This window comes from Hippoglossus hippoglossus, chromosome 15, assembly GCF_009819705.1.
Source record: "Hippoglossus hippoglossus isolate fHipHip1 chromosome 15, fHipHip1.pri, whole genome shotgun sequence".
Classification (NCBI taxonomy): Eukaryota; Metazoa; Chordata; class Actinopteri; order Pleuronectiformes; family Pleuronectidae; genus Hippoglossus; species Hippoglossus hippoglossus.
This window is the reverse complement of record NC_047165.1, coordinates 23089701-23114424: the sequence shown is the minus strand read 5'-3', so window position 1 is coordinate 23114424 and position 24724 is coordinate 23089701. Positions and strand designations below refer to the sequence as shown.

The 24724-nt window shown below is 40.2% G+C and overlaps 1 protein-coding gene across 7 annotated transcripts in view; it reads left to right on the top strand.

Moving 5' to 3' along the window:
• Positions 1-24724, top strand: part of col13a1 (collagen, type XIII, alpha 1) — a 115188-nt gene that overhangs the window by 43662 nt on the left and 46802 nt on the right. For all 7 annotated transcript variants that reach the window (XM_034607981.1, XM_034607980.1, XM_034607978.1 and 4 more), the window contains exons 3-7: positions 9720-9727; positions 13172-13198; positions 18152-18187; positions 20738-20764; positions 24106-24156. In XM_034607981.1, coding sequence (XP_034463872.1) covers positions 9720-9727; positions 13172-13198; positions 18152-18187; positions 20738-20764; positions 24106-24156 — 149 coding nt within the window. The remainder of the gene's footprint in view (positions 1-9719; positions 9728-13171; positions 13199-18151; positions 18188-20737; positions 20765-24105; positions 24157-24724) is intronic.

Genomic DNA, 24724 nt, shown 5'->3' with positions numbered 1-24724 from the left:
ATTAGTGGCGAGCCCATTTTACCTAGAAATTCCTTTTAAAGCTCACTATTTGATTTGATTTATGTTTAATTTTGTAGATTCTGGGAAATGTGCTGGAGCTATCATAGGTTGGCAAACTGCATTCTGGCCCTTGCTCCATGCTTAACATATGGAAATAGACAATTGAAAATTAAGACACTTGGCATCCATTCCCGAACTACCTTAAGTCTATTTACATTTTGCGAGCTGTACTTGAAAAGATTTGGCATGCTATCATACAGTCTATCATTTGAATCAAATCCCTGTCCATTTAGCACATCTTCCTTTGGAACAGCTTCTGCCTCTTCACCCATCAAACATTTCACTTCAAATCCCACCTCAGACATCCACCCACCCCACCCACTGCTTCTGGGGAACAGCTCCAAAACCCACAGGAAACATTTGAATCAATCCCGATGATTTTAAATCTCCAACGCAGATGAATTGCAACGGCTGTCTCTCTGTTTCCACACACCCCTCTGTCTCGCTCCGACTTCCCGTAGCTCTGCTGTTTCCTTGAGGTGGTGGCATCAAGCAAAGGAAGTGTGCTCTGGATGACATATTGGTTTTCATGACAGGCACGTAAACTTTTGAAGGTCATCTAACAGGAAAGGGGCCCCTCTTGGATTACAGTGTGGGAAGTGGTTCCATCCCATCCAAAGGCGTTGAGAAGAAGCCTTTTTCCAGTGACTCTGTTGGTGAAATCTTTTACTTCATCCCTTTTTCCCCACCACATTTCCTCACACATCATCACCCACTATTAAAAGAGAAAGGATTTATTATTCTCTTAATGTCTTCTTCTTTTTGTTTATTTGTTCACATGAATTCTCCACCAGCAGCACATGGGCCTAGTGTTTTCTTTTCTTCTTAAATGTGAGGTTTGACTGGAAATAAAAGAACTTGAGTCAGTCTCCCAAACCACTGACCTTTCTTCTTGGAAAGTCAAACTAATTTATTTCTCCTTCCACAGATCTTTTGTGTCCTGTTAATTCCTTCCCTCAGGTATAACAACAGTTCACAGTGTACAAAAGCAAAGCTTGAAAAAAACAACCTCTTTTCGCCTGAATGCAAACCCACTATTAAGTCACTATGGCTGCCGGCCCTTTTAAAGATCTGGTACTGTTGCAAAAGGGCCCTGACTGTGCATTTCTAGTGGTTAGTTGAATTAGCGAGTCAGGGAAATGTAACCCTGTATCCTGGGGCACTGCTGTTTAGCCTAATTTGTTAATGATAGACCCTGGGCTTTACTAGCTTCTCAAGCCCTAGGCAAAGTGTCTGCTGCATGGGAACATGGCACTAATGCAGTGAAATATGATGTAGAGGACACATATATGTAGTAAGTATATGTCTTTCATCACTCTACAGAGCCTGCTCTTGTGTGCAGCACATTCATCACAAAGCTGCTACCACTCACCCACAGAGTGAGTTCAAGCAGACTGGAGCTTGCTCAACTCATTTCAACTTATTTGAAAAATTGGAGTTTGGACTTTGCTTCAGCCACAATGCAGTTCTTGATTTTGTGCGTATGGAAGTTCTTACTATTGCTACATAGCCAACAATCACTTGAACAGTTGTAGTCTTACCAATCCTGCAGAAATATTCAGCATCTAACAAGCTAACTCTAAGTTATCCCCAGCCCAGACGGCCCATCATGTCACTCTCTGATAGCAACTGTAGCATCCAGTCATGGCAAGCAACAATCCCCAGCACTCGCTCCCAGCAAGAAACCTAAAAACCCACCTTAAAGGTGCACTGATAGAATATTCCATATTGACATTGGATCAAATCACAATGTGTGATGGGTTGCTCATTGTGACAAACTTTCCACCAACTCATTTCATTACGGAGATTTTTAGCTCATTGCTTTGTTTATTGTGCCACTTAAAACATTCTCATCGACCTGTTTTCAAGCAGCAGAGAAAAGGCTCTGATGAACCTCCTTTACTCTCCCAGCTCATACATCTACTAAACCTTAACTACCTCTCGTTTCCATTCTCAAAACTAATAAGAGGGTGAATGTTGGAATTTTAATTGTCAGATGGCAAGAAACATGACTCTTAACGAATGTTATTCTGTCTGGATTTCTAACTACACCACCATTTGCCTACAACTTTACAGAGTGATAATGTCATGTGTTTCCAGCTTGTTCTGACCCCAAGTTGCCAAAACAATATATTAGGCTGATGTAGCTGAAGATGTGGTAAAATTATAAGGTTGCTTTAGTCCAACTCATTACCAGTGATTGCATTAGTGGAATTATGGAAGTTTGTTTGTACCTGTCTTTTCCTCCTTCTGAGAAAATCATTGAGTCAGTTTAATTGTGGGTTTTCTGGCAAAAATACAATGTCGTCTTTGTGGTCATCTGCTGTAAGAGCTGCTGTGTGAGTATTTAATCCCAGGCTTGTTTTTATGCAATCTGTGGCCCGTTGTAAAATATACCACTCGCCTTATAAATGTCTTTGAGATTGAAAGCAAAACATTTCCCCCATCCCCTGAATTGACAAAAATTGCATGACACGAAACAGCCAGGGACAATTTAATGAAATTAGATGCTGTTTGTATAATACAGCACAATTTATTTGGCCTCTGATGGATTTGGTGAATTATATATTGTGCAGAACTTTCTGTGGCAATAAATAGTACTTTTATAGTCTACACATGGTTATTTCATCAGCATGAATGGCATGTTGGTCCCAAACCTAAAGCACATTGGCTCCAAAGAAGCAATAGATGCAAAAATTCTGAGACTTTTTGGCCATGAACCTCCTTCTTCAAAATAAACGACATGTAGGAAATTTGGCTGGATGTGCAGGTTCACCCTCCGTCTGGCGGGCAAAGTAATATTACCCTTAGAGCTTCCAAGTGGCTTTTCAGCTGTATTAGACAGCATCATTTCATATTAGCATGCTCCCTTTTCTTAACATTTGACATCAGGACATCAGGTTAGCATGGAGCCAAAGAAATCATAGGCAGCTTTAAAACTAAGACTTCATGTTTAACAAGGGAACATGGCTATAAGGGCTCCATGGGAATGGCTTGTACAATGTCTTGTATATGGTGAATATGCAGAAGATGAGGATGAAGAATGGGAACCTTTGTCGCAGCTCCATCTGCTTAGCTGCTGACTCTTGAGGACATTTCATCTTTTTACTGGTCTTCTGTTTTCCATGGGCCGGCATGTAATGAATAGGGGAAACATTTGATGAATTGTTTGTCTCAATTCGATTTTTTCTTGTATTATTCTTGTGGAGGCTCTGAGTGTTTTGGGGTTTATTAATTCCTCTCTGGATGTAAGCAGACGAGCAAGGAGAGGTCAGAAACGATTGCATTCTTGCAATGCAGTCAATCAACCTTACTCATCTCCCTAAGCAGGCTGTCTGTCCACATTTTTTCATTTGGGAACTAAAAGCCTTTATATGTGAGGGCTGATACTTGTAACAAATGGTGAAAAGGGATAAAATCTGAAAAATTAGTTTTCCAGGTCTCAATAAGAGGTGGAGGCGTTTTCCCTCCCTATGACAGAGAGAAGTGCAAAAGTTCAGTTTTATCCTTAGATAGATACACACCCCTCAGTAAATCCCCTCCACTGTTTGCACAACTGCAACTGTAAATCCTTGAGGTGTGAAAGTGAATTTACAGAGTGTTGAATATTTCTTTCCTCCTGAAAATCTGCAAATTTGAGTGGGTTTGGCATCAGAGCCACGTTTTTGAAGCTTAGCTGCTCAGTTGATTGGACATGCTCTGCTGACAATCCAAACAGGCTTTTCACTTTCCTGTCACCATATTGGATATTGAGGTGGATTCATTGTTTGCATAAGGTGGACTAAGATCTCAAACACACCTCACATTATGTATACAATTCATCAGGCTAGTTATCGGTCTAGGCTGTCTGATTCTAACCCTTACCCAATGAAAAAAGTGGATGAAATGCACATTTGAGCTGTATTGTAGAGCAATACAGTTTATATCTGCATTGAGGTTTTATAAAGGATGGATGTCTCTAGTTGGTCCCAGAAAAAAGGTTCTACCAAATATATAGTATCCAATAAAGCTTTTACTTGGTCTATAACTCTGTAATTCTAAACACAGACAGAGAACACTTTTGCTTCCCAGAATAAAGAAATTTGAAGATCATTGTTTTTATGTAACCATAGATGTCTTAGTAGGCCTCAGACTAACAACTACATGGACACATGGATGTAATCAGGTGGAGGCTCTGATAATGTGGTTTGTGCTCCACCTCCCACTTCAAATTTAGAACATGTATAAACACCTTTGGCATTAGCTGTGGCAAAACCTAGCAAACTTGAAGCATTGTGCTATTTAAGGGGGTCCAGGATCTGACCATGATTATTTTATGTTGCTTGATATTTCTGACTGAGGACATGGCTGAGGTTTAGAGTTATCCTACTTAGGCTGCTTGGTTTAATTATACAAAGAACATGGTCTTTTTCTTCTTATCTCAATCAAGAAGTTGTAATAATCCAAACAATACTGCCTTAAACATCCCATACCATCAGTCTGTTTTTTGGAACATCCATATGTGTTGTTTTTATGGTAGTTACAAATTAGGTGACTGACATAACTCTCCCATTAAACCTGAACAAGTGAGCTTGACACATTATATCTGCATTAGTCTCAAGTTAACTGTCTTTTGTCATGATATCTGTGGAGGAGCAGACTTTAGGGGAGCACCCCTGTGGACAATGCAATGCTCACTACCTTCCACATCCTCCTGGACTCAAGCTATTTGTGCTATCTGATGTCCTTTCTTTCAATCATCGTCCAGTGTAGTCTGGCAGAAACGTGACAGCACAAACGTTTGGGCAGGCTGCTGTGTTTATAAAGGCAATGGGAGAAGCAGGGAATCGGAGAGAGCAGGGGATGGTGGGCAGGCTGTGTTGGGTTTTTAGATGGTGATATTCTCAGAAATTCCACAGGTTATTCCTGGATACACATGCTGGGACAGAGATAGCCTCAAGGTGGCAGGCCTCCTGCCCACCACACCAGTTTGCTCTTTGTAGCATAAAAGGTCAAATAAGCTTAAAAAACATTTATAGTACAGCATTCTAGTAGACCACTCTAGAATTGTGGCCTATTGGTTACTGTACATTAGTTGCTGGTGTAGTAAAGAATGCCTTACATTTGGTTGTGTGATTACTTAAAATACATGCAAGAGCCAGTGTTGACTAAATGAGAGACTTAAATAGGGGACAGGAAAGGGGGAACGCCCATGACTTTGCATGTTGGCATCCAGTGTAGATCTCCATTTCCGGGCGCACCAACCAGTACCCTTACACAAGCAGAAACAACAGGTGTTTGCAATAGTTAGACAGCATTAAGCCCAGCGGAGGAGAAGGCTTGGAATACATGGTATCAATGTAGTCAAGCAAACTCCCATTCAGTGTGTGTGTGTGTGTGTGTGTGTGTGTGTGTGTGTGTGTGTGTGTGTGTGTGTGTGTGTGTGTGTGTTTATGGGTGTAATGTTGTTTCATGTTGTGCCTACTACTTGTTGCACATAAAGCTGTTGCTTCAGTGGCCCCTCCTCAGGCGCCAGTCCATGCGCTATATTTGAAGCCCCTTCCCCCAGGCCTCCCAAAGTGCCTTTGGATCAAGGTGCTTTACAGTATGTCCCCTGGGTGAGTGGCTCCAGCCAACAGGATGTGATGGCAGGCCCAGAATGCAAGAGGAATCTTGCTTCCATGTTTGCTTTCCCTGCTCATGCAGACACAGTTTAAGTTTACCATTCAAGGACTGGAACGCAACTGCAGAAATGACTGGAAAAGTCATGCCCTGATGTAACTGAGACTTCATTATGCACATCCCTTCTGATAACTAAAACCTCACAATTTATAATATTGTGGGTCTTTTTTCTGAAGCAGCAATTATAGCCCTTTTAGTTTAAAATGATTGTCCCTTCAGGGTAAGTGGTAATTGCTGTTTAAACAACACTGTTCTGCTTGAAATGACAAATCTATCTAACTATTGGACACAACAAACCCGCCTGTTCAGAAATTCAGGAAATATATTGTATTATCTCGTATATGTATAGCAAATGTCATGGAAATCAGCACGTTGGAATTTCATATTTTTGTTTGTGGAACTACTCGTCCGGGAGTAGCACTAGGGCAGAGGTTTTTCTTAGCAGGGCATTGTGGGGGATGGGAGAGTGGAGGGTTTTAGGGGCAGATGTGAGGCAAAGGTAGACATATATGTGAAGTGAAAAGGACAGGTGCATGCTGGTGTTCTAAAAACAGCAGGAAGTTAGTCACTGCAGTCTAACCCGATGGTTTGGCAATGATCGGTCGGCAGTCGCATTAGCTATGTCACACAGCTCATGGCGACGATTAAGGTACTTTGCACCCAATGGCTGCATTTTACATTAAATCATGCTCCTTAGATTCATAGGTGTGACAAATCTGAACAAACAGACATGATACATATTGTAAATTAAAAAATCTGGGAGAGAAGCCAGCACCTCCAAGCATGAAAAAGTCTTTGGAAAATTATCCACAACAAATGCATTTGTGAAAAACATTAGGGTTTTCGTGACAAACCTTCCAGTAGCTCCAGGTAGTGGCAGGAGGCAGGATATTGACTTTAACAGAAAACCAAAAATCCCACACAATGTCCATGACTCAAACTCACTTTATTTCCATCATCAGGACAACAAAGCCGTTTGAACTTTATGGAATGTCAGTATGACTTTTGTCACGTTTTACTTTGACATGGCTTTGACATTTGTATGCCCCGGGTGTGTGGAAAACTCAAATTACAACAAGAACCACACCTCCAAATTAAAAGGCAAAGAGAGAATAATGTCTGGGCCCACGGGGGTAAAATTTGTCACCCTGACTGCGTCATTGGTAACTCCTGGATGTTTTTGCTCGTGTCAGGCCTCAGGGCTGGGGAAGTGATCAAATGCTCTGCACTCTCAGTCACTTTTATTTAATATTTCATGCTGGGCTACTCGTAAAGCTGTGTCTTTACCTTTTCTCCAGGAAATCTATGTAAAATTTACGACACATACTTTTTCTGTTACTCTTGGGACAAAAACTCAGAACCTCTACTTCATTCTTATTCTTAACAGTAAATTATTTGAGATGTCTATATAATTCCATCTTCCTTCACAGAAATGTCTATTATCCTTGTTCCAACTGCTTTTCATTTTAAGTGAGTACAAAGTGAATAAATTGAGTTGACAGTGGCCTTCTGGGCTGGATTGGACCAGTCTGAGGGGCAGACAGCATAAACCTCTAAGGAGCTAAAGCAGGGGATTTGATTTGACATTTCGCTGATGAGATTTGTCATTAATGATTTTCCTCACATTGCTGTGATTGACGTAACAACATATTTAGTGACCCCTGCCCTGATTCAGCAGTAATTGATTATGTCGGATGACTCCCGGCTCTCTCATTGTACTTGTGAAAAGGTCAATGGGTAGCATACTGGTGTTTTTGTGTAAGGTCTATCTCACGGGGCAGAGTGTGAGTCATGGGCTGGGCCTGGTCGTCTATCCCTCCCATATGTTTTCGATGAGCGTTTTTGAGCCCGGTAGAATCTGAACTATCAAACAGGGCAGGGCTTTTGATACGTTTCCCTGACTGGAGATACTAATAAACCCAGCTGCTCAATGAATTCACATTTGAGTATTTTATAGATTTCAAATGATAGAAGTGCTTCACCATAAGTGATGCCAATACTGTTACTGAACACATAGTTTTGGAAAAAAATACTATATTCATAAAAATGATTGCGTATATTCGTTTTCTTTTTATGATTGTGTGTGTGTGTGTGTGTGTGTGTGTGTGTGTGTGTGTGTGTGTGTGTGTACTATAATGTCAAAATACAGAGGACATGATGTCAGTGCCTTCTTAGGAGTCACAGCTTTGGCAACTTACCAAGGTCCACTCGAAAGCAAGAACCAGTAAAGAATATCACAAGCCGACATTGCCATATTTAAAGAAATGAAAATAAAAATAATTGTGCAAGTAATATGTTCTGCAAAGCTATACATGATCGATCAAACTGGATTGCCAAAAAGCTGGCACCAGCACGGCACCACAAATTTGTTCGTCTGAAAGATAAAACCACTGACTTCAGTGGCTGGGAAAAGATGAGTGAAAGCAGCAGGGGTGAGAAGTTTTCCGAAGCCTTCAAATGTAAGATTTAATGACTTTTAAAGTAAATTTATAAAAAACCAAGCAAAGCAGCTGTGTTCTGTCAGCCATCATTTCTTTCCAATGGAGATTACTCCAACTTCCACTACGCAATGTAAATGAGACTCATAATAAAAAATGAAAGATTTAAAATTAGCGTTATAGGAGATTAAGAAAAGCAACATCCTGGACCACGTGACAATGAAGGGGTTTCTTAATATGGCTGTGATGTAGCAGGAGTGCCAGCTTGTCCTGCGACGCAACAAGCTAAATCAAACCTGTGACCCTCGTAACCAAAAGCCTCATGTCGATTTCAGAAGGATAGAAACAAGATTTGCACCATTTTAGGTCAAGTCCAGCTGGAGCAAAAATAAGAACTTCTGTTTTATCAATGCTTGTTTCCATTTCCTTGTGAAGCAAAAGCACATGGTTGTTGTCTACTCCAAGTTTGAGTAGTTAAAGTACTTAAAACTCATGGGGAAAAAGCAGATGGTTGGAACATTTAAGGACCCTTAAACAATGTTCTATCATGTATGTGCCATGAAGTTTGCGCCGTGACAGAATAAATGCTCAATTGGAGCTTATGTATGTAAATTGTGTAAATGTGCTCAATGCAAAACCAGGTTTTAAATGGAAACGTTTGGGTCGTACCATTGACACCATGATAGGTAATAGGATAGGATCTCTCCAAGGAAACATATCGACATGCATTAATGTGCAAAGTGTAAACTTGTAAAAAAGTCAATAGTGCTGATTGTACTATTATCAAATATCAAATCATTATCTCCATGCGCCGTGACTGGCAATCATTTATTTTAAGAGGCCATTTTGAGCAGCGGACACAGACAAAGCGATTCACCGTGGTTCTTACTGGAACACAGGATTGTATATCAGGATCAAAATGTTTTTGGATTGGGCGCGATGGAAATGATTTGATTTACAACCCTTCCATCAGATTCAGGATTGATTGGTAGTAAACCTATCTCCAACACTGCCAGGGCAGTAAAATATTTTCAAGTTTCCGGGCTCACTGGGCTGTGGCGGTCATCACTGGACAACATGTCATTGAATCCCTTGACTTTGATTGTGATTTATGCTGGAATGATTTATCATGACGTCCCTCTGAAAACATGGTCGAGCCTGGCCGTGGCGTGTCTCAGTGTCTTGTTGTTTGAGGAAATAGGTTAAACACATCAGTGAGTCATGACCTGGCACCGATGTGTCATTTTTGATGTGGGAGAGGTGTTTTCTAGAGTCAACGTTTCAGCTTCAGCTTGAACAGAGAAAATCCAGTACATAAAGGTTGCGAAACAAAACAATTCTGAAGCTTGTCAAGGCTGCTCCACAGTCGTGGCTAAATTACCAACTGAGCACCACCCATAAACACTGGGTATAGAAAATGGGTTAATCTGGCACTAGTATTTGTTTTATACATTATGAAGTGATCACAAGCATTTGAGGTATTCAGACTGTATGTGTATAATGTATAGTTTCATGTGAATGTTAATGTTTATCTCTTTTTCTCTTTCTCTTGTCTTGCAGGACCTCCAGTAAGTTGACCAGTGCCTTGTGTGATCTGCATGTGGTAAAGTGACGACTGTGTTTATTTTTGTATTTTGGTGTGAAGTAGATGAACTTGAACTTATCTGATGACAGTATATTGCCTTGTCTGGATGCAGTGATAGTCTGTATGCTGCCCTGTTATTTGGCTTTTTATGTCATGAACCAAATGTTTTATTTATTTTATGGTTGTAAACTGTGCTTGAAACACCTGTGACCTGTCCAAGGTGTACCCAACCGCTTGCCCTCTCTGCACTGGGAAAGGCTTCAGTCCCATGCAACTCTGCACCGAACTTGGTTGAATGCATGCAAAGTTGAAATCAAGCCTTCGGTTAAATGGAAAACCTGCTGACTCCTGTGCCTCAATGCCACAAGGTTCAGGAAGACCGGTCCAACCATCTGGACACTATGAGTTTGACTTTTGTACAGCCGTGACAGCTTTAAAATCACATCTGCCAAAAATCCCTCCCTGGAAAATGTGAGGGATAGTTCGTACAAAGAAGGTTTGAAGGTACATGAGGTCAGACAGCGAAAAATAAGCTAATTTTCCACTCACATACACTTCCATCTCCACTGGATCTGAGCAATTTAAAGACATGGTCACATTCCACTTTTCTTTATGCGTTCCATGGCATACAGACACGGTGTCAAACAAATGTCATCTAAAGATCATTTACGATGAGATTAGCTCACAAATAGCTTCCAGTAAAATGAAAAAGAAAGGGAGATAAGTGGGGAGATGAATGCAAAAGAGCTTAGAGTTTCACAGAGTAAATAGCCATGCATATAAAAACTACAGAATGTTTCAGATGTCATATATACAGCTGTGTCTGATCTTAAAATAGTAAAAATTCTAAAAATGTCACAGTGTCTGTGTGTGTGTGTGTGTGTGTGTGTGTGTGTGTGTGTGTGTGTGTGTGTGTGTGTGTGTGTGTGTGTGTGTGTGTGTGTGTGTTCAAGTTCAGTAGTAGGGTAAAGCCAGTCAGCTTTTGGGTAAAATAATAGAAAGAGGAATGGAGCAAGTCAAACCCTCTCATTCTGTTATACACCCCAACTCACTTCTTATTGAGCATAGAAGAACCCAGGAGACTATGTATCCCAAGCACAATGGCCAAATATACGCTTCTCCCACCATCCCCTCCCCAGCATCCCATTCATTCAGCAGCACTTTGCCAAATGGGAGCCACATGTTGGAGGGTTACCGTGTAATTCAAGTGAAAGGTTCCTTCCGGCAGTGGGTGACCTTCGCCCCCTGCAGACAGCCCCTGAGCCAGTAGCTAATGGGCAGACGCCTACATGCGGTGTGTTCACACTCACCACCTGGCTGTGCACCTTCATACACTGCCCGCTCACTGCCCGGTAGCCTGATTTAGTCAAAATAGTGCTCATCTGATGAGTCAAGCACCGGCCACACTGAAGTACAAGTAAGACTTCTATCACATTGAGAAGATTAAGTTGATGAAAAAGCAGGACTCATGTACTATCTCTTAACTGTAGGTGAAAACAATTCTAGCCTGTGGGGACAACAACTAAACATGAAGGAAGTGCAGAGTTTGAATTAAATGGAGAACAGGGAAGATCAGGAATCAAGGCAAACATCTATACTGGAATGAAATGAACCAAAACTGAAAATCTTGGGCAGGGTAGGTCCTAATGTATTGGGTTATTTGTCCATGCTTCATGTGTCACACTTTTGTCTCTTCATAGCGTAGAGTAATAAGTGATTTACTGGCAAAGATTGTTTGGAACACTCCAAAGATACAGATCAGCAATGGACAAGTGGATTACTCTGTCAGACTGATGTTTTAATGGATTATGACTTTTTTCCATCACATAAAGTCTGATGGAAAAAATGATAGTTGTCACAATGCACCATCGAGCCACTGCACAGAATGAACACATGACAGTCTTCAAAGATATTTACAATCAGTCATCAGAGCCAATAATCAGGAGCTCAGATTGATGTTTCACGTTCCCTCCATCCAGGATTATGCTCGCCCACGCACAAACACACACACACGCACACACACACACACACACACACACACACACACACACACACACACACACACACACACACACACACACACACACACACACTGGACTCCTCCTGGAGGAATATTAATAACATGCAGACATTCAGGAGCAGGCAATCATCATTCTCCTCCGTGGAGAGTCAATTCCTTAGCAGCTTTTTGGAACATGTCAAGAGTTCCTGTTTCGACTTCCAACCAATTAGCGTTCCATCCTTTACAAAAAGCACAGATTTGTGTTCCGCTCACTCAGTGAAAACAAAGCACACTAGACTTTTGACTGTGTTCTCCCTCTTGCTCATAGAACCTGGACATAACTGAAGGTCTTTGTATTCTAGCTCCTTGTGATTTGTTTCTTGATGAAAGCCACCAAGCTGACATGTTGTCATATCCGCATTAGTGGGGTATTCAAGTAGGGTTAGAAGCTTTGAATAGGGTTGGTTACACAGAAAAATGGGGACTTTCAGCATGTGTTCTCCCAAAAGCAACCTTTGCATGCGTCTTTGTTGTGAAATTCGAAAACTGTTCTTTTGTGTTCTGAAAAATCTGTGTTGTGTTAAAATGTGATTCACTGGATGCATTTGGACCAGAATTTAGGGAGGCATGCTACTGCATCAGTAGTTTTGTTTGTTTGCGCTGTCACTGACCTGAAAAGGCCAAAATAAAACATACATAACAGCAGAGATGTCATGGTACTAGGTCGATAACAAACTCCTGAATATGTGACAGTATCTGTCTTTATAGTAAGATAAGATAATAGTAATAATAAACAACAGGCATTTTAGTCTGATTCAAATAGAAGAAAAAGGAAGACAGACATGGCTAAACAGGGAGTGGCAAGTGCATATGCAACAACAGGTCCACAGTGACCTTTAGGGAAAGGCAAGAGTTGTTCATGGAGGCATCATTAAGAATCATTACGCTCCTAAGCTATAGACAACCATTGCAAAGTATGCAAACAATACAACAGACCAATTCAAATGTAAGGAAGAAACACTGCAATTTTATCCAAGCAGCTCAAAGAAAAGCATCCAGATCTGTACACAGATTTCAAAGATGTCTTATTGTCACTGAATGCAATCTGTGAGATGTAGCAACAGCTAATAACATTGGTAGTCAATCAAGTAGAAGTGATTTTTTTGAATGAACATTTTCACACTGTCACAATGTAAGGGCACGATATCTAATTTGGCTAAGTAGAATCGTCGAATTTCAATTGTATTTGGTAGCAACTATAAAATTGCTGGCAGGGTGACATCCCTATAAGAAAGTAATTACCATGAATCTCTCCTAATCATTTTATTCTGGCCTGGTGCAGTGCAGTTGTCTTTCATATGTAGACTTTAATTGTAAAGTTCTCTCTTTCCTTTTTGTACCAACCTTTTCTCACCCCTTTTTCAGGGTCCTCCTGGACGAGCAGGCTTTCCGGTAACTCTCTTTTTAACTGGTGTTTTTGTGTGTCTCTAGATACAGTTTTTGCATATGTGATCACTGCAGTATTGATCTCTCTGTCTGCTCTCTGCTGAATATTTGGATTATTAGATTAGTTTGTTCAGCATAGGTAAAGTGAAATTGAATATATCCAAGCTTTTGGCACCAGATCAGCCTTAAACAACGAGTAAGCAAACAAATCACAGACAGAATATATATATATATATATATAATATATCCTGCTTTACTAAATTTGTTTTGGAGGAAACATGATGTAGGAGAGCTGCAGTGATGCTACATTTTCTGTAGCCTAGGTTTTTCTCAAGCCTTTCTCTTGCTTCCTCAAACCAAAATATTTCGGACCTGTTTTGAAGCACTGTAACCTAACTAAATTTAAAATTAGGGCTTGCTTAGCACAAAGCGAAACAAGGGCATTAAAGACTGGGAATTAGCTGTCTACCACTAATTCAATTGTTATCCCATGGCAAGTGCTTCACTATTGTGCAGTGTCATAGTAGCTTCCCTCACTTTGACTTACATGGACACCAATATTTTGATCACTGACCTTAGTCAGGATAAGACATGATTTTGATTATGTTTTTACATTATTTTCTAGCAAAAATATTCCACTGATAGTCCTGTTTACATATTACAGAGCATAATAATGACTCACATCATTACGTTCATTAGGTTAATCCGCCTCTTGTATAACCCTTATACCTGAAATTGTTTGATGTATAATCGTACTGTATAACATTTTGCGTGTTTTCTTTCTAAATTTGCAAAAGTCTCAAATCCTTTCATTCCATCTTGTTTAAACCAAGGACAAGCATTGTCAAAGAGACGGTAATTGCTGTATGTTGATGTCGCCAAATGCTCCAATACAACGTTATAATGTGAGGTCAGATATTCCACATGTCTTAATCCGATTATTAGTATGATCTTATTCAGGTTAAGGTTTTCAGAATATGGCATCATCATCCTGATAGTTGGCTTATTTGGGTTAATAACAAAATAGATTATTGTCATTATTTTTAAACTGGCCCTTGTTTCAATAAGTTGCAGAGGTTTTCAGAACAGGTTTATACCACTGAAACACGGTTCCCCTCCCAACTCTTTCAGTTAGAAAAGGGTAGCGGTTTAATATGGGAAATAAATTAAGTGAACACAATATTTACATGAATCATAATATATTGTAGATTTGTATAATGATTTTTTAAGAAACAAAATGAATCTATGCAGGATTAAGTTTCCTACCAAACACATTTTCTACTGCAAAGCAGTTGTGTATATATATATTTAAGAAAACATGATGGTATGACTCCAACTTGAACCTTGTGTACAACCAATCATCAACCGTTAAACTGTTATTGAACTCAAATATATCTAGACACATTTACCATGGGAATAGAAATCACTGAACAACCTCTATTTTTTTTCTGTGATTACTCTAGAAACTTCAGAGATGTCAATACAGCAGTGAAACTAAATGCTTATAGCTTTAAAACACTATCAATTCAAAACAACATGGCCTCTTAGTTGTTTTCACTAAAATGCTTTCCTTATTTCTGCTACAGCTGGAATGTACTGTAATGCTTGCAAATGGTCTACTGTTTCGTCATATCTAACCCTCTTTTCTTTCCAATCTAACACTCGCTCTTCACTCCTTCCCTCTGCTGACCTAGTCAACATGTCAAACCCACAGGGTTCCTTTACTGAAAACAGGTGGCCATCTAGTGTCTGACCTTTGTGCTATGTTGCCAGTTACAAGAAGCAAAGGGTTGACTCTCTATGTCAAAGGGTGGATGATATTCTTTGCAACGATTTGTGATTGATTACTTCCGTTGAGCAGCGGGAAATGAAGTCACAAGCAGTCTTTGACAGAATGATGGGGGGAAGATGTGTTTTTTTTTTTTTTTTTTGAAAGAGAACCCGTAACAGCAAATAAGGGAGCAATGTTTTTCATACTAGGTGGTCATACTTATGTAGGTCTTAAAGGAATTAGAACCCACATATATGATCGATGTATTTTAAACACTTTTCTCCTTCCTTGCCTTTCACACACTCACTTATATTTCCCCACATACATGCGGACCAAGCTCACTTTGTGCAGTATTCCTAGAATTCCTACTAACCGCTTGGCTAGACACATGCAACTTAAGAATTGACGATTCAGTCATAACTCATAAAAGGTCCCGTGAGATTTTTGCAGTCATCTTTATCTGCTGCCTCACAACTCATGGTTTCATGAAGGTGTGGAAGTGAGGACATTTTGGCTGGTCCTCACTTTCTGACACACCTTTCAAAGGATGTTTGAGGTTTGTCACTCAGTCTTAAGGTTCAAGTTAGATTCAGGTGTAGGGTTATATTCTGTTGGGATGGTTAAGGTTACAGCTAGGAGGCAGGGGTTGGATTATATCAGTGAGCGTCTTCACAGAGATAGAAGTACATGTTTGTGTACGTTTGGCCTGAATATGAGGTCCAGCTGTGTCTCATTAACACTGTAGATACACCACAGACACCTTGACATTCCACTGCTAAGGACCTGCATTAATCCTTTTGACTGCAATGTGTTTGTCAGCTCAAGGCTTAGTTTGTGTGTGTGTGTGTGGTGAGACTACCAAGGCTGTAATAACTCTGAAAACCACAGAGAGAGTGACAGGCTCTACAGGGGAAAGGTGAAAAGGGAAAACAGCCTACTTGACCTATATCTTTTAGGCAGGGATAGTTTAGTATTGTAGAAACATGCTTGGGACGTAGAGCAGAAAGAATAGTGCGGCAGTGATGTGGTTTCTGTCTGTGGAAGTGTAGTGCAACACATAAACTGGCCGAGGGTTTACAAGGCACTCGGTCCGTCTCATGGCTACAAAACCCTACTTTATAGTGAAGGTTGTATTTTGTGGTCACAGCAAATAATCATGTAAATCATGTTAGCCCTGTGCTCTGGATCAAAACCACTTTTGGTGGTGCCATTTTTTCCCAAGGTCTCGGTTTAACTCAGAAGCTTGGACAGGGCTTCAAAGAACACAGCTGTAGCCTGATAGTATTTAAGTGCTTTAAAAATATGCCATATGACTAATGAAAGAGATACTTCCAAATCTGATGTACCAGGACTGAAAACAGCTGAAACCATGTTCAGACTCAGACTCCATAGAAGAAATGATTGGCGCTACATGTTCGATCAAAATATATAAGACAAGCACCATAGCTTCACTAGGGTATATACTGCTTGAGAAGATTTCACTCAGACACCAGCATGGACCATTCCAACATCTGATCGGACAAATTTACCATTCACTTGATACTCACTGGACTTCAAATGGGATTAATTCGTGGCCAAAATTAGGTTCTGAACAGAAACTTCCTAGCGATACATTTTATTGCAAGAAAAAGATGTGAATTTTGACTTAAGCTTCTTACAGCCATTCATCTAGTGACCATGTGCTCCAGCTTTGATGCTCAGCAATGCTGGTTGTCATGCAGACTATCATAACAGTCATGAGACATGACAGACATGCAATAGATGTATTGTTCTTTTCTAGGCAAGTTTGCTTGTCTCCACCAGAAACAGCTGCCCCTCCGCTTTGTGTCTCTTTCAGCATCCATTTACATTGTGAGTCACATTGTGACTTACCTGCAGTTACTAGCCTTATTCATGGATCTTGATGAAAAAACATCAGACAAAGTTAGGGGAATGATTTTTATTAGAGTGACAAATGTGGTGCAGCTTGATTGAATTTGAGGGGGCTATTGGTCTTTGGCGTGTTATGTGCTTCACTGACGTAATGGGAGAGAAAATAAGGGTCCAGCTTGTTTTGAACTTTTGTGCATTGAGAATAAAACCTGGGATCACTGACGGGTGACTGACTATAGCTAGCTACAGACAAGTGTGCTTGTCAAGCTGCCCTTGACTCAGCCTCCACCCTTCTGAGATCAGGTATATCATTATTTTACAAATGCACAGATTTGTGTGGAAACTGAACTTGAACTTCAGAAGATTACTTCAACAGACTTCTCTTCCTAATAGGAGGCAGCAATAGCAGGTGAACAAGTAGATTACACTTCTTTTTCATCTCTGTAAGATCTGCAGTAGATTTCCGAAGTTTCAGACCAAATATTGTTTCACAAGTAGTGCAGCTGCTTTAAGGGATAGTTCAGTGGGTAAGTTGTTTGCATTGCAAGTGGGTAATAAAGAGAGAAAGTAGGTGTGTGATGGTGGAGGTTGTTGACTGCAGCAGATTGGAAGTTAGCGGTATAGCTGTGAACTAGCAGTGCATGAGCTCTTTAAGACCCAAGACAAGTCCCTCTAGTCTCACTGCTGTCAGACGCCTGATCTGTCTCACTGCTGTCAGACGCCTGATCTGTCTCACCGCTCTCAGATGTCCTGATCTGTCTCACTGCTGTCAGATGTCAGACTGCTGCCTATTTGTGAAAGTCACCCCGCCCCCTGCTGCTTTGCAACATTATCTCAGATCTATCTTGAGTCTTGGGCTGGAAGTGATTGCCTCAGAATAGCTTTTTTTTCTTTCAGCATCATGAACTGCTTGTCTCTAGTCTCCACATTAGGCATGGCATGGTGAACCGACTAAACAACACAAAGGAGTCTTTAAATGGATACCATGTCATCAAGACTTTTTAAAACAAACTGTGAATATCCAGCATTAGCATCTCTTTACCTGCAGTAGGACCCATTCCCGTTCACTGATCAATTCTAACAGTGACACCAATTCAGTAAAACTTAAATGTGGCAGCTGCTCTTCTTATCATGCTACAGTTGAATTCAAATTAAATATGGTTAACATAGATGAGATTAAATCTTAAATGTACTTTGTAATGGTCAAGGATGGCCCATAAGTCGAATGGCAAGGTATCCCTTTAAGAGTTCACTTCAGTCTCCACTCTAATGTTCTTAATGACCCGTGTTTCTTCTGAATTTGCACCGGTCAATAGGGTGACAAAGGAAGTATGGGAATACCAGGGAGAATGGTGAGTTTGAGTATGACGCACACTATAGTAGTGGCTACATTCATAACACGGGCAATGGTGAAAGCAGCATATCAGCTGTACAGAAAGCATTGATTTAAGAATAAGGCTGCTGTTTTCATGCTTAAAATGCATATAGTCTTAAAGGCCCTGCACACCTATGGCAAACCCACACAGGATATTTTACTAATCATGGCTGCTCTTTGAAGGTCTACTTCACTCTTTCGTCTGCTATGTTGTTTCTGCAAGGGCGGGACAAATGCCACCTTTATCATTGCAATTACCCCCCTCCAGGCAGAGGTCTAAACCAACCAACATAACTGCAGAGGTGTTTGGGGCCTTTAACTGAACGTTACACTGATGATAATGTTGCATCGAGAACAAAAACGTGCACATTGTAATGCTGTTACCACTGCTACAGATATTCTAAGCGTATGTTATGTTTCACATCACAGTAGTTTAATTAGTCCCACATTTTCTGTCATGTTTGTACCAGCATATATTGCCTTCCCACATTGTTTCATGTGTGCAGAAATTGAAAAGTCAACAGACCAAGGCCTTATAATTTACAGACCAGTAATCTCACAGCAATGTCAGGAGGTATCCACTTAACATTTCACAAAGTAAATGTAATTACCAAATACAGCATTAGCAATAACAAACAATATAAAGTTACTAAAAATATTTTTACTCAGGTATTTTTTGTAGTCACTGCAGCCTGTAATTTACAAGGTTACCACACAATTCATTATGAATATTTCCTTTTGATATAGCCATATATCAAACAGTTTCAGCCCTGCCACATGTGGATATTGTTTAAAACATAGTTTTACTCAGATTGCAGTGTGGTCTCCGTAGCTTACAGGCCTCTCACCTTGCACAGGAATTTTGACAGCATGAAAATAAGTCAGAGTGCTGAAGTATGAGAATATTTGAATGCCAAGAGCAACTAACTGAGGCTTTTAGTAACAGATATCCTATATTTATATTCCAAAGAGCCATAAAGGCCTCTGAAACAAGTTTTACAATGTGGTTACTGTGAATTAAATGCATTAGAATAAATTCAGTGTAAAGCTGGGAAAGTCTGCAATAAATACATTATGACCAAAATTGGATCATATCTGATTCATTAAGGGTGAACAATACTGACATATTTTGCTCTGATTTTAAGTGAAAGGCCAGAACTGGTGAACTGAAGTGTTTGTCTAACTCTGCTCTTGAAACAGACCTGTGTTTCCCTCAGTGAAGTAACATATTTAACCCCTACTCAGATTTGTTGTATCACGGTGTCTGATAAAATAGTCCCTCTTGATGCTGCACTGACTGACTGTCCTTAGGCTGTAGCTTTTTACCCTACAGCAATCATCAGTGGTAAAAGAAGTATTCAGAACCTTTACTTAAGTAAAAGTACCAATATGCAAAAAAGTATGCAATTAAAAGTAAAGGTCATGCAGGATAGTGCATAAGTATCAGAAGCTAAATGTAGTTGAAGTATTAAAGTAAAAAGTCAGTTTTGGTCTAATTGACTGATATATTATTATATATCACTGTTTAACATCATTAGATGATTAACACTGATGCATCAGTATGTGGGCAGCATGTAGCTGTTGTAGCTGCTCCAAATGGAGCTGGTTCTTATTATAGTTCTCAAAAAAAAGAAAAATCGACACACGACAAATCAAATCGGATCAAACACATCTTTTTTTTCAGATTTTTGGTTTAATATTAAGATATTTGATAATTTGAACATTTATTATAATTAAATCATATAATAAATTACTGTTTGGTTGATCTGTTAACTCAAACATGTCTGAAATATGACAGTATGTTGTATGTTAAAAGCTTGTTATCTTATCCACGGTGTAAAATCGCCATCTTAAAATTAACTAATAACTAAAACTGAATTAATGAAGTAGCCTACAATATATCTCGCCATGTAGTGGAGTATAAAGTAGCATAAAATGGAAAAACCTGAGTAAAATACAAGTACCTCAAAATTGTAATTGAGTGCAGCACTTGTTTTAATTAACTAAATGTAAGTTGTTACTTTGCATTAATGAAAAACTTTAATATCTCAGAATGTACCACATCTAAAGGCAAAAGCATCTCAAGACATTGGTCTCTTTTTCAACTTATGTAACATGAGTATTATATTATATGGACTATCTCCTTAACAGCTGTCCAGTCAAATATGATATAATATAATATAATATAATATAATATAATATAATATAATATAAATAAAAAGTTACAACAATGTTTGGACCTGATTCTATTGTAGGAAAGAATGTTTCAGACACTGTTCAAACAATCTGACTTGCACTTTGTTTGAAACACATTGAGGCCTTTTGTTTCCATTCAGCTCCACTTAACTGACACATATACTAGCTCCCCTTAGCTCTGTCCCCATCCCGTCCCCATCACTAGTGCTGGAGGATGCTGCATGTCCTGAACCGTCTCCATGACTCTAACACTGGTTCCTCTCTTTCTTGTGTCTCTCTCCTCCCCTCACACCTTTTTGCATGCTACTGTGTCTGCTGTGACTGATCCCAGGCCTTAAAAGGACGCTCAGGGGAGAAGGTAAGTTTAGGAGCATGTGCATTTAGCAGGATTATGCAATGTAGCACAAGCCGAAGACAAACTGGAGCTTTGTCCTCTCATTTCCTGGCTTTGGTTTGGTGTCTTTCGTTAGTTTGATCACGTGCGGTGAATCCAGTCTGCTTGTCATCAGCACAAGTAGGATGACTTGTAATAAAAGGTTGACATATAAAATAGGCTGTCATTTGAGACATTGCAAAGATGGTGGGCGGTGGTGCTAGTGGCTAGTGCACAGCTGTATTGTGTGTACAGGTAGCATGCGATTTATATCAGGAACTGAAGTCTGTATTTTTAAACAGCATCAGAATCCCATTCTATAAATGTTTTCCCACCCTGGTTGGATTACCTGAGCTCTTTACACATTGAAACACAATAGTAACAATTTGTCACATAAGCGTCAAAAAGTTATAATTTAAGATTCCCCAAAGAAAGCAGAGCGACATTTATAGAGGCCACAGCAGAGTGCACGAGGAGATTCTCAAAGAGAAAGTAGAATGAATAGAGTTACACGTTGAGATAAATAATGCTGTTTCTGGTGTGTCCGGCCACAGTTAAATCTCAGCTCTCTGTCATGTTCTTACTGTAAATATGAGCTGCCAGCTGGGAGGGAAAAGATTGATATTAGCCTCAAGGTGAAAATTGCATGTGAGGCATGTTTTACTGGAGGCCCACCACGTCCCTCTTGGCTTCATGAAATGCAAAAGTAAATTTGCCAATGTCAGCAGAACAAGGACATAAAAATCTAAATAATCCCTTTTATTCACATCAATGTTATGAACTCTACCCACAAAATGTCCGATGTTTGCTACATCGTGTCGGTGGTTCGTCAGTGAAAATCAGCTCAGACCTGCGGGTTCCATCCAGTAAAATGCTTGGCTGCTTACAAGTCAAATTGGAATGTTTCATCACTGAGATCGCTATGAAGCAATGCTTTAGAGGGAGTCCATTTTTTCCAGTCTTGTGCATGCTCACAAAGACACAGAGCATGTGAGTGATGCTTATCAAAGTTTTCACACCATTCCAAAGATCAGCGGCTACAACTGCTTAAAAATCTTTGTTGTAAAAGAGAATGTATCAGATTCATAACATACCTGGAAATGCATTATCACATGACCATGTGAACAGGAAGAAGTACTCTGCAGTTGGTTTCGAGGGCTTTCACACCTGGTTTGGTCCATGCCTTCGTCTGAATGAAAGTAACAGGTGTGAAAGGTGCCTCGGACCACAGTCTGGGCCGATGGACAAAACTTTTGTCCAATATTAAGAGGTGGTCCTGGTCCAGATCAAACAAACCCTGATTCGGGTCATTTGGAGGATGAAACCTAAATAGTTCAGACCTTCGGACTAATTGCTGGAAGTTGGGACAGCATTGAGCTACAGAAGAAGAAAAAGGAGTCGAGGAAGCTAACAGGACTGCTTGTAGGCTTCACCTCAGACGATTTAACGTTTGGTAGTGACACCCTAATGATATTACAGTGGTAAATGGTTTTGTATTTATATAGCGCTTTTCTAGTCTTGATGTCAGTACAGTTTTACATTCACCCATTCACACAGTGCATCTATTAGGAGCACTTTGTTGTTCTATGAGGGGCAATTCGGGGTTCAGCATCTTGCCCAAGGACACTTCGGCATGCAGATGGGAAAGACTGGGGATCGAACTGCCGACCTTCAGGTTGGAGGACGACCGCTCTACCCCTCAGCCACAGCCGCCCAATGGCACCCAAATTAACCAAGTGAACCCATCTATTAATTCATTAAAATGGAAATATATATTTTTTGTCTTTAATAATCACGTCTGTCTACAAACCGAGGAACAGCAAGGGCAAAAAGCAAGACGAATTCGTGGGGATGTAGCCAATGGAAAGAAAAGGCAGAGAAAGTGAATGCCAAAAAACATGAATGTAAACAATGAAAGTTACAGAACTGGGGCTTTAATATTTACAGCAGACAGACAAAGTTAGCAACTCGCTGGTGAAGAAAAGTAACATTCAGCATCTGAGTTAAAACAGAGCCAAAGGAATAATTGACATACAATTTATATGCAACGCTATGAAAGGATGATGACTAATATGTGTCCACTGACATTGACTCTTGACAATGTTGACAAATGTATGAAATGCGGAAACAGCAGATTTATAGATATGTTTTCTTCTAATACAACAGGATTTGTGATGTGTAGGGTCGAGTGTGCTTCGAAAAGGAAACGCACAGCACATTCTTGACTGTCACACCACCGTGATAAGTGGTTGTTAGCCAAGCACGAGGAAACAGAAATAGTAACCTGACCCCCCCCCCAAGTGCAGGGAAATGGAGGGGCTGCTGCTTGGATCACTCTTCAGATGAAAATCTAAAATAATCTTTTGGCTTCCTTTTTATTTTAATGGGCTACCATTTTAGTAGACAAGAAAGATACACAGCCTGAGCACATTATTAGGAACACCATACTGATACTTGGAAGGGCCTTTCTAAAAACAGCCTCAGTTCTTTGACACTGATTCCACAAGATTGTGGAAACTTTCCTTTGAGATTCTGCTCCATGTTGACATGACTACATCACATCATCTCTGTGGATTCACATCTGGTGACTCTGGGGAGATCACTGACATTCACTGAACTCACTGTCCTGCTAATGAAACCAGTTTTAGCAGCGTTATCCTGCTGGAAGTGGCCATTAGAAGATGGTAAACTGTGGCCATTAAGGGATGAAAATGGACAGAAACAATACTCAGATCAAACCATGACTGATTGGGGGCTATTAATGTCCTAAAGTTTAAAAACAGAAGCCTCAGTAGAAATCCTGATTCATCAGACCAGGCTACGTTTTTCAGTCTTCAACTGTGCAGTGTTGGTGAGTCTGCGTCACTTCAGCCTCACATTTCTTGATGTTTTTTCGTTTTCCTCACGATTCTGAGTAAAACTCTCGGGACTCATGAGTAAAAAATTCAGATTCTGCTGTTTCAGAAATACTAAAACCTGACCATCTGACCCCAATAATCACATTTGAAGATCCAATATTCCCTTCAAATACTCACTAAGCTTCTAGCACCAGCTATTTCACAAGGCAACGCAGATTAACGTTACTGTGAAACTTTCAGAGCTTTTCACTGTTATGCATGTCCACCATGGTTGTCTGAGAAGTGGTATTTACTGTTTGTGTTGGAAGTAGACACATTGTGTGTAGGTGCTGGTGGAGTCATTTTCCCCGTCTGTTGCTACTGTATTTACCTTCGGAGGAATGCATCGATGTGCTGAATTTCACTGATCTCTGGGGTTGACTTGGAAAGCAACTTATGTTTTCTTCCTGTCTTTCTATCTGTCCACAGGGAGCACCAGGCGAGCCAGGTCTATCTATCATTGGACCAAGAGGACCTCCTGTAAGTATCTTCACATGTTCCTACACCTAATAAGCCTCTTATCTTCAATTACTGCTGCCTGCCTGCATGCCAGAATTTTTTATGGGCTACCATTTTAGTAGACTTCTGCTTAACGCATCAGCCTGTCTGACACTGACCGACATGTTTCATTTCTGTTGATTAAACCTGACAATTGGAGTGACTGAGTGACTTGTTCTTTCTAGACTTGAGCGGTTCGGGGCTCAGGTTTAAAACCGTCTTAGTTCAAGACTGGAAGAATTCACCACAAATGATGGAATAATACGTTTCTTTACAGACTGTAGAGACAGCAGCATTGTTCAACTGGATTGGAGGTGTAATTTGGCCATAAATTGGATCATTAGTCATGCTTGTTTTATCAGGAAGCAGAGTGAGAAACCTCATCCTGGTCCAACTGGGGTCAGTGTTTGTCATCAGGCACCAGGCCTCAATGGTTCCTCTTGTTAAAACCCAAAATCTTGGGAGGAAAAATTACTTAAGTTTTTGTTTTCAATTTCCGGGACAATATTGCCTCCTAAGTTGCAAAATATGGCAGAACCAAGAGCCCAGT